This window comes from Chrysochloris asiatica, unplaced genomic scaffold (genome assembly GCF_000296735.1).
Source record: "Chrysochloris asiatica unplaced genomic scaffold, ChrAsi1.0 scaffold00005, whole genome shotgun sequence".
NCBI classification, from domain to species: Eukaryota; Metazoa; Chordata; class Mammalia; order Afrosoricida; family Chrysochloridae; genus Chrysochloris; species Chrysochloris asiatica.
The window spans coordinates 19062371-19073342 of NW_006408523.1; the positions used below are offsets into that span (position 1 = coordinate 19062371).

The window sequence follows — 10972 nt, forward strand, 5'->3', positions numbered from 1 at the left end:
GTTTTGGAAGAAGTGCAGCCAGAGTGCTCCTTGGAAGCCAGGATGGCTAAGCTTCGTCTCTCATGCTTTGGACAAATTGTCCGGAGGAAACAGTCGCTGGAGAAGGATGTCACGCTGGGTAAGGTGGAGGGTCAGAGAAAAAGAGGAAGACCCTTAACGAGATGGATTGGTCAAGTGGCATCATTGATGGACTCAAGTGTGGCAGCGGTAGTGAGGTTGGCCCAGGATCGGACATTGTGTTGTTTTGCTGTGCATGGGTTGCTATGAGTCGGTTCTGACTTGAGGGTACCTGACAACAACAACAACAATCTCAGACTGGATTGGCACTGTAGGATAAACACTAGACCACAAGATCAGTTTGAATTGAAAGGTCGGTAGTTGAAACTCACTAGCTACTCCTCAGAAACCCTATACGGCATCGCTATGAATAGAGAACCGACTCAATGGCACTTAACAACAGCAACAATAACAATCTCAAACTGAAAGCAGAGATTATTTTTAGGAGACTCTTGATTTCTCCACAGTTCACTGAGGAGAATGAAAGAAAGAAAAGCATAGCTTTTATCTCAGAAACTCGTTTATTATTGTTGTTGTTGTTGTTAAGTGCCATCGAGTAATTTCTGACTCATAATGACCCTGTATAGGGTTTCTGAGGAGGGGATGGTGAGTTTGAACCACTGACCTTGTGGCTCAAACCAACCTTGTTCTCAAGTGCTTAATCCTACAGTGTCACACCAGGACTCTATTCTTTTATTATATAACCTAAAACTGGCTTAATGACTGTCTTCCAGTCATGGCTTCCAACTGGTTCAGTTTGGTTAAGTTATGAATAATGAAGTGACACCATGGCAGAGACGAATATTTAAAATGTAGGTGAACCTGATGCTACCTGCAATAGGAATAATTATGGTTGAAGCCCACTAGAAATGTAATCTTCCACAGCTCTTGGTTAACTGAGTCAAAAACAATAGTGTCCAACTCAAGGATGGTGGCCGACCATGCTGCTTTGAATGTGTGCCTCTCTCCACAGTCTTGGTAATAATCTTACATCCCTTATCAGGCTACTGAAAAGGTTCACCGTGCCTCTCCAGAGTCTCCCATTCCAGGGTTCCAATCCATAATTTTTCTTGTTCCTGTTAGCATTCCAGATCACCCCAATTTAAAAATTCTGGGTCTGTTTTGCTTTCTTTTCATTGATTTGAAATGGTTCAAAGCCCAGGTTCCAAGTGTCTGAAAGTTTCCCTGAGGAAGAGATTTCGTGCTAGAAATTGTCTGGTAAGGCCTGTTTTTCTTAAAAAAAAAAAAGTTTACTTTCACATTTTCTAAGTAAAAATCGTTTTCTACCTTGAATGGAAATCTTGTGTTTCAGTGTTTAAAGCAAGGTTTTCTTAATAATGCCTTTTCCAGTATTATTTTGCTATACAGTTAGGTATATAAGAGACATTTTAGATAAAAGCTTAGACCATACTTTCAACAAATGTACACACAAATACTGCTACTCATCTACAAAAATGTTGCTTTCTTTACACTACTTGTTCCCAGAATGCAGATGGACTGGTGCTGATTTCTCATCTAACTGCCATGACCACACAGTTTCTCAGTGTCTGGCTGGAGTTAGGGGTATAAGCTAGCCCATGGAACCAAGTAAATAAAGGAGTCCAGATGTCCAGTGATCTCATTTAGTGGTTGCCCTAAATCAGGAACTGGCAAATTTCTTATGAAAAAGGCTAGAATAGATAGTTCTATTTTAGGCTTTGCAGTCCAACTGATAAAAGTTTCTGGGCTCCATATTTTACTATGATCCATCTTAAGACCCAATTCACACTCTTTTTCAAAAGAGTCTTCCACATAGGGTTGATTTATAACTTCCCAATCCCCAGATCAAGTCCTGCTCTTTCCCTAATCTCATTCTGGTGTGGCGCTCTGGGATAACACCCTGGACTGCAAAATCGGTTTGAACTTCAAGGTTGGTAGTTCAAGCTCACCAGTCACTCTTTGGAAACCCTATACAGGGTTTCCAAATCAAACCAAATCAAACCAAATTGTGATAGAAAAAGAAATAGAATTTTTATTAAATTTAGTGGGGGTAGGATTTGATTTTTGAGGTCAAAAGGAGACAGTACATTTTCAGAACCATTTTACATGGCCATTTTAATGTTAAATATTGGTGTGGCACCACAGAAAAAGCACTTGACTAAGATGTCGGTTTGAACCACAAGGTCGGCAGTTTAAACTCACCAGCCACTCCTCAGAAACCATATACAGGTTGCTATGAGTTGGAATCAACTCAACGGCACTTAACAACAAGAAAACCACATCAAAGAAACTAGTCTACAAGACTAATATCTCATATAAACTATGACCATATCTAGCCTGAGACAAGATGAGCTCAAGGGTGCCCAGCTATGACGACCAACTATCCTAACCAGGGACAGAGCAGAAGATCCCAGACAATGGGAGAGAATGTAGAACAAAGCTCATACTGGACTCATAGAGACTGGCAGGTCCTCTGAGACTCTCTCCATAAGATACCCTTTGGCCTTGGAAATGAAGCCATTCCTGGTAGGTATGCCTCTTCTTGTGTTACCCATTCATATAGACACGGCTTTTACAAAATAATATTTCATCATCATTTTTCATTCAAATAATAGATTGGTTTATAAAATAAATAATATCACCTTTGAATACTTGGTTCTCTTGAATAACCAATGATATGGGATCATTATGCTCAGTATTTATCTTAAAACAAAGATGAGAAGGTAAGGAGAGGGATGGAGCTAGATTAATGCAAACAGAACAAACAGATTGAAAATAATGAGAAGGCTGACACATTTGTGAAAAATTAAAACAATTTATATAAAAATTGTTAAATGGGAACTTAATTTGTTGTGTAAATTAACCGAAAAGAATAATAAAATATTATTTTTTTAAAGTCATTTAGAAGAATGGCTAACATTTCTGTCTCAGAGATTTCTGTCCCTAATTGGGCCAAGCTAAAGATGGAGTCCTGGTATGGCACTGTAGGATAAGCACTGGACTTCAAGGTTGGTTTGAACTGCAAGATTGGTGGTTCAAACCCACCAGCCACTCCTCAGAAACCTGACACAGGGTCTCTATGAGTCAGTAACGAATAGATGGCACTTAACAACAACAATAGAGATTAAGAAGAGGAGAGTGGCAAGAAATAACAATTTTGGGCAAATTTTGGACAATATAAGATTTTCTGGGTATCATAAATGCTTCCAATGCCAACACTGTGAGTGGTGGCTCATTTTCATTCAGAAACACATGAATTTCATTTACATTTACACAATTGTTCAGCTTTCTCATTCTTTGCAGATCCGGTAGAGAACAAACCCTCTCCGGGCTGGAGACCTTGGCTGTATAATTTGGGACGTGCTACCTGAAAGGGAGAATGAAAGCCCAATTCTCTTCTCAGGGAGGAATTGGATGTCTCCCAGATGAAGGGCACAGCAGCTGTGGAGGATAGTGAGAGCACAGATCCACGCTTGGGAACAGCATCCTTGGAGGTGGAGGATGTGAGGGGCCCAGTGATAGTGGCTCCAGGGGGCGCTGTCAGCTCATGTGAAAATTCCTAACACTGAACCTGCAGGGAGAAGAGCTCAGGATTTTGCCAAACATTCTCAGAGGCTTAATTTTAACCATGACTTTTCCCCTCCTCTATTCTTTTGGGATATTCTTGAGAAAAACTTTAATTTAGTTTCTTTACTCTGCCCCTCTCTGACTTCCTTTTTGACAGCAAAGAAATGTGAATCCTATCCTAAAAGGCATCAACCAGACATTCTAGAGATAAAAAAAATAGAGACATTCAGAGCTCCAGTGTCTGGGAAGCATCACACACACCTTCATCGTCTGGGCTGTGGGCTGCATGAGACCCCAAGTCTGGTCCAGCTATCAGGGACACTGCGATGATGTCACTGGGAAGCCATCCCATGCTCACAAAGGAGCCGACACTCATGTTGCTCAAAGGTACTGGAGAATCACTAAAATTCCACCCCTCAGGATCCAATCACACAGTGGGACAAGAACCAGATCTCTTGACTTCCAAGTCAGCATCTCCCTTTCTCCCCCAAGAATTCTCACTTCTCAACTGAAGTGGCACCAGCGACTGAAATGAGTTCACTTTCTTCTCTCCTGAATAGGTTAATACCAAGTACAGTTGGTGAGTGACATTAAAGTCCAGAAATACTATGAATTAGTCTGTTTATAGCCTTCCCAGCTTTTTCTAGAAAGACTACCATGAAACTTGGAGATGGATGTATTACTGGTTGTCTGTGGAGTCTTTTTTTTTTTTTTTTAACATTTGTTCCTGACAAGAGCATTGATAAAGTGCTACATACAGTGGACATTACTGAGACGGACTACAGGGGAACCAGGAAGTAAAATGACAGTGTAGGCTTGTCAACAATTCCTAGTTTGGATTTTTTCTCTCTGGAGGATAAGCACTGGACTACTAATTGAAAGTCTGGCAGTTAAAAGAAAGCAAACATTCATTTAAAAAGACAAGAAAGAAAGAAAAGATCCAAATGAATGTCAGAAGAGATTCTGAAGCTTTTTCTTGAACATACAGTAGCTAATACAAATGGAAAAAAAGATGAAGTAAAAGAGAAGAACAAAAGACTTCAAAGGGTAGCTCAGGATGATAAAGTATTGTTATGAAATGTGCAAGGACCTGGAATTAGAAAATCAAAAGGGAGGAACATTTTCAGCAAGTTAAATTTTGTTGAAGGTAATTCAGAAATGGTGGCAGCCATGTAACCGGTAACTGCCAATTCAAGCAAAAATTCAGAAGAGGACATGGAATGATGGCTATCATTGCTGATGCCATGTGAGTTTTGACTACAGAAAATACAAAAAAGATATCTACCTGTGACTTATTGACTATACAAAGGCATTTGACTGTGTGTTGTTAAGTACCTTCGAGTTGTGGCACCCTTGTATGGGGTTTTCGAGGAGTGGCTGGTGGGTTTGAACCACCAACCTAGTGTTTAGCAGTCCAGTGTTATCTTACAGTACCACACCAGGCCTCCACATCATAACAAATTATGAATAACATTGTGAAGAATGGGAACTACAGAACACTAATTTAGCTTATGTGAAACCTATACGTAGACCAATAGATAATCATTCAAACAGGCCAAGGTGAAAGAGAAGAGTCAGGGTTGTATTATTTTACCATACTTATTCAGTCTGTATGCTGAGTAAATCATCAGAGGAGCTACACTATGTGAAAAAGAACACAGCATCAGGATTGGAGGAAGACTCATTAACAACCTGTAATATGCAGATGACACAACCATGCTTGATGAAAGTGAAGAAGTCTTGAATTACTTAAAGCTGATGATCAGAGACTATAGCCTTCAGTATGGATTGCACCTCAACATAAAGAAAACAAAGATCTACACAATTGGACCAATAAGAAACATCATGATAAATGGAGAAAATAGTGACGTTGTCAAGAATTTAGTATTATTTGGATTCATACATAATCAACTCTCATGGAAGTATCAGTCATGAAATCAAATGACCTATTGCACTGGTCAAATTTGCTGCAAAACACCTCATTAAAGTTTTAATCAAAAGTAAAGATGTCAAAAAAGGTCCAGGCAGAATCTTAAACCTCTGAACTGTTACAATCATAACTTTAGTTGCTGTAAATGATGGCAGGGGTATTCCATGACAGTATTGTTGTTGTTTTTAACTGCCTTCACTGTGGTTCTGACTCACAGGGATCCTGTCTAGAGTTCCCAAGGAATATCTGGTGGTTTGAATCTCTGACCTTGTGGTTAGCAGCTGAGTGCTTATCCTACAGCACTACATCAAGTACTCGAGTCTGGCTGCTAATCTCATGGTCAGCAGTTCAAAACTACCAGCCGTTCTGTAGGAGAAAGATGAGGTTTTCTGTTCCTGTAAAGATTTACAGCCTCTGAAACCTTATACAGGTTCACTATTTGTTGGCATCAACTCCATGGCACACAACTATCACCACCACCAAAACATAATCACTGAAGAAAGGTAAGGTTACTCGTTACTCAGGGACATTAGGTGGAGTCCTCACCAGAGCAATGAAACCAAGTAAAATGTCAGAAATCCACCAAGCGCCTTAAAAACCCAGCTGCGGATCCTGAAGAAAAGGAACTGTTACTATTATGGAAATACCTGGGTACTTATGAATGTAGACTACCCAGAGAGTCGTGGGACAAAGAGGCACAAAAAGTCCTTCAAAGTTTTGGGATATAAACACATTTCTGTGTTCCCCATTCCACCTTCCCCACCCCAAGAAGACTTAGGCAAGTGGGATTCTCACTAACAAACAATAAGTTGAGCCCCAAAATTTGCATAATGCTGTATTTTACATATGTGCATAACCACATTTGCATCCTTGGATTTCAGTTTGTTTGGGGACTAGAAAAATTGCCACAGCTTGTTGAGGATCTTGAGATCAGAATCTACTGCCCGACTTAAATGAGTACACAGGCAAAGTACACTAAGCTATATGTTTGAAATTGCATTTGATAATATTGGATACTTAAGATTAGACCTAATATTTTCTTACAAATTTGTATTGTCGATGTGCTCAAAATCAATTGTTAGGAACAAATGTTAAGGTCATCATCAGTCTTGTTTATTGAACATTGTTATGAATATACATGATTGGGCTTCAAAGAGTTTGTAGAAAAATTCCATTCTCCTTCCATTCCTTATCTTCCATGAACATTTTCAAGTACCCTTGTATTTTAAAATATAATGGGTTGATGGTAAAGAACTCAAATTTCTTGGACAGCTTCCCCAGCTGTCCCCAAAGGTGGAAAAACATGATTCTTCCATTTCCTTACTCCAGCTAGTGTACATCAGTGTTGTTGTTGTTGTTGTTGTTAAGTGCTGTCGAGTCAGTTCCGACTCATAGCGACCCTGTACGGGGTTTCCGAGGGTGTAAATCTTTACGGGAGTAGAAAGCCTCATCTTTCTCCCGCGGAGCAGCTGGTAGTTTCGAACTGCTGACCTTAAGGTTCGCAGCCCGATTTGTAACCACTACGCTACCATACATCAGTGTATCCCCAACATTTTCTTTCTTCACTTAAAAGACATTGTCTTGGAAACACAAGGGGAAAAGTAAAGAACTGCAGCAATGACTATTAAAAAACATAAATAAATAAAAGTAAAGATGTCACTTTGCACCTAACTAAAGTCATAGTATTTTCAATCATCTCATACTCATGTGAAAGCAGGATACATTTGTAAGGAAGACCAAAGAAGAATTGATGCATTTGAATTATAATGTTGACAAAGAATATTGAATATATCATGCGTGCCAAAAGAATGAACAACTTTGTATTGGAATAAGTAGTCAGAATGCTCCTTAGAAGTAAGAATGGGGAGACTTTATCTCATGTACCTTGAATATGTTATAAGTAGGAACCAGTCCTTGGAAAAAAGAGGAAGCTAAAAAGAGGAAGCTCCTCAACCAGACAGATTGGTACAGTGGCAGCAATAATGGGCTCAGCTTGGTATGAATGGTGAGGATGGCACGGGACCAGATAGTGTTTCATTCTGTTGTACATAGGATCACCATGAGTCTAAACTGACTCAAGGGCACCTAACAAGAAAAATAATATTTAGTATGTTATCATAATCACTGGGGATCTTGTTAAATATACTGATTTGCCATTTACCCCAGACTCCCAGCTGATTCCATGTGGGAAGCTATATTTTGATAAATTAGTGATGTAGATTGTTGTTAAGTGCCGTAGACTTGGTTCCAACTCATAATGTCCTTGAAGGTTTCCAAAGAGTCGCTGATGGGTTTGAACCACCAACCTTTTGACTAGGAGTCCAGTGTGTATCCTACAGTGCCACATCAGGACTTTACCCAAAATCCCACTGTCATCAAGTAGATTCTGACTCACAACAGCCCTACAGGATGAATAGAACTGTCCTATAGGGTTTCCATAGGACTCCTGGTGTGGCACTATAGGATCAGCACTGGACTGTGAACCACAAGGTTGGTAGTTCAAACCCACCAGCTGCTTCTTGAAAACCTGAAACAGGGTTGCTATGATTCGGAACTGACTCGACAATGCTTACCAACAATAACAACAAAAAACATGTTGTTTGTGAACGCAGACTGCCACATTCATCTTCCACAGAACAATTGGTATGTTCAAACCCGTGACCTTTTGGTTAGCAGTTGAGTGCTTTAACTACTGCACCACCAGGGATCTTTGTAGGTGATTCAGGTCCCACATAACTGGAAATGTTGGTCAAAATGTTCCTCGTCTGCTTTTGGGGTAAAGTGACTGGGTTCTTAAAAGCTTATAAATGGCCGTCTAAGTTGCAGGTATTGGTCTTTCCACATCTAGAGCAATGACAGTGAATAAGATCAAAGACACGTGGAAACAATTAGTACTAATGGACTATGTGAACCCCAGACTCCATGACCCTGAGACCAGAAGTTGATGGTGCCCGGTACCACAGCCGATTGCTCTGAAAGGAATCACAGTAGGAGGTTCTGGATAGAGTGGGTGAAAAATCTACAACAAAACTCAGAATAATGAAAAGACCAGGCTTACTAACAGAGACTGATAGAGCCCCTGAGGCTGTGGCCCTGAGACACCCTGTAAACCTGGTACTGAACCCACCCCTGTGGTTCGCCTTTCAGCCAAATGATAAGACAGGCCTGTGAGGTGAACAATAACGCTGGGGAGGCATGCACTCAGAGCAACCAACCACATGAGATCAAAAAGCAGCATTTGCCCAGGGATAAAGCTCAGAAGGCAGGTGAAGGGACAAGGGCAGAAGTGAGAAGAATGCTGTTACAATGTAGGGATTGCACAATGTCACAAAACAAAATGATTGCATGAATTGTTGAATGGAAAACCAATTTTCTCTGTAAACTTTCACTCAAATCACAATATAAAGAAAAGAAAGAAAGGCAGAGAAATCCTATGAGACAACACAGCGCATTTATTTCTCTCACTGTTGGCTTTGTAGGATATCTCCAGAAGGGAGGAAAGATATCTCTTGGCTATTGTTCTCTCCCAACAAAATCAAGTAGGAAGAAAGCTTGGATGGAGAAATCAACTTTAAAGTCCCCAGAAGTGGAACGTGGTCTTACTTCACTTCTCACATTTAGGAAAGCTCTCAGTGGCACAAATCTATCCTGAGAAAAAATACTGAAACTATTTACGGAAAGGGAGAATTAGGTGAAATTTCTTGCAACTAGAATCAATGTGATAAGAAGCTGGTTGTTTTACTTAGTATCATACATTCTGCTAATATAGGAAAAGCACAAAAACCAAGCAAAAGGAAACAAGAAACCTCTTACCTAAAAAGAAATGACCCCATTCTGAACCTCTATTTGCAGTCCATGTAGACAACAAGTGTTACTGTCACACTGAAAGACTCTGGAAAACAAATGAGGGGTACAGAAAGCAAGTGCACGTTTCTTTAAGTGCTTGGCATTTCGGGAAAACTTTGTTTTTGTTTGTGAATTGACTGCAGTAAATTAAACGTGCTATGAAGACACCTTTTTTATTTTCTCTTTTGTCGTGGCCTAGAATTTCACAAGAAGAGCAACAGCTGTGTGGGTAGTGACCAGGGGAGGGGGCCTTTCAGAGTCAGAGGATGAAGTGAGCCAAGGAGATGGGGAGTGACTTCCTGTGTAAAAGAGATGAAAGGGGCCCACAAAACTGAGAAGAGCAAAACATCTGTGATGAGATGCACAGTAATTAATCATCTCCATCAGATTCCAACTGTCCTCCCCGCCGTCCACAGTGCAGTTTTGCTGACACAGAGGGAAACAAACACTTCTCCAAATACAGCAAGTAAAACACTGTTACAACTACATAAACAGCAGGCTCCAGCAGAAGGCAGTGGGCCTTTATTTTCAAAATTATGTATGAAATCATGCATGTAGAGCTACAGAGAAAGAAACGACAAATGCCCTTCTCTAAGTTTCCGTTGATACGAGTCCCAGGGATTAGCTGAGAATATTTGCCATCCCACACTGATGATGTTAGATGCTAAACTAGAAATGTAAGTCCTCTCTAGGAAGTTACTGTTCAGAAACGACAAACAATGGGGATTAGAGATCCAATTTTAAGTTGTTGTGAATTGATTCAACTCACGGTGACCCATGTGTGTCAGAGTAGAACAGTGCTCCATGGCTCATTTTTCAGAAGTAGATCGCCAGACCTTTCTTCTAAAGCACGTTTTTGTAGACTTGAACGGTCAACCTTTCTGTTATCAGCTGAGTGAATTAACTGTTTGTGCTGCTCGGCGTCTTTTGCTAGGGGATTCCAGATTGTCTAATTGTTACTGCTATTAAGTGCCTGTCTAGTGGATTCTGACTCATAGCGACCCTATATAGGGTTTCCAAGAAGCCACTGATGAGTTTGAAGCACCCACCGTGTGGTTCAAACTGACCTTGCAGTCAGTGCTGTCTTACCCTATAGCATCACCCTAGCACTCCTCTATCATATGTTGTTGTTGTAAGTGCTGTCGAGTTGGTTCCAACTCATAATGACGTGACCCTGTATAGGGTTTCAAGAGCAGCTGGGGGATTTGAACTGCTGACCTTATGGTTCTCAGTCCAGTGCAGATCCTACAGCGTCACTCTGTAAGTTAGAACACACACAGCTAATTCTTTTAGGATTTCTTTAATTCTCTATGAAATGAAAAGCAGTTTGGAAACTGACATCTAATAGGATGTGTGGAAGAATTACTTTGGCTTCCTTGCCATAACTCACTGAATGTTAGTTATTTGCAAGTAGCGGGGGATCTTACAGATCACCTTGTTTACTTTTAGTTACCTGCTTTGCTTGTTCTCCTTTATTTTAGCTCAAAGCAAAAGGCTTATAGTCTCAGCATTAGTTTTGTGTTTTCATGAGAAAGTGGCAACATTTAGGATGAGGGTCCTCAAATCAGCTCATTTAAAGTCAGCTAGGATGAA

At 40.4% G+C, this 10972-nt stretch overlaps 1 protein-coding gene across 1 annotated transcript in view; it reads right to left on the bottom strand.

The window, feature by feature from the left end:
* The window catches only part of GPC6 (glypican 6), a 1623644-nt gene that overhangs the window by 94563 nt on the left and 1518109 nt on the right, over positions 1-10972 (bottom strand). Inside the window, 2 exon segments of the mRNA XM_006832006.1 lie at positions 3312-3358; positions 10807-10860. Coding sequence (XP_006832069.1) covers positions 3312-3358; positions 10807-10860 — 101 coding nt within the window.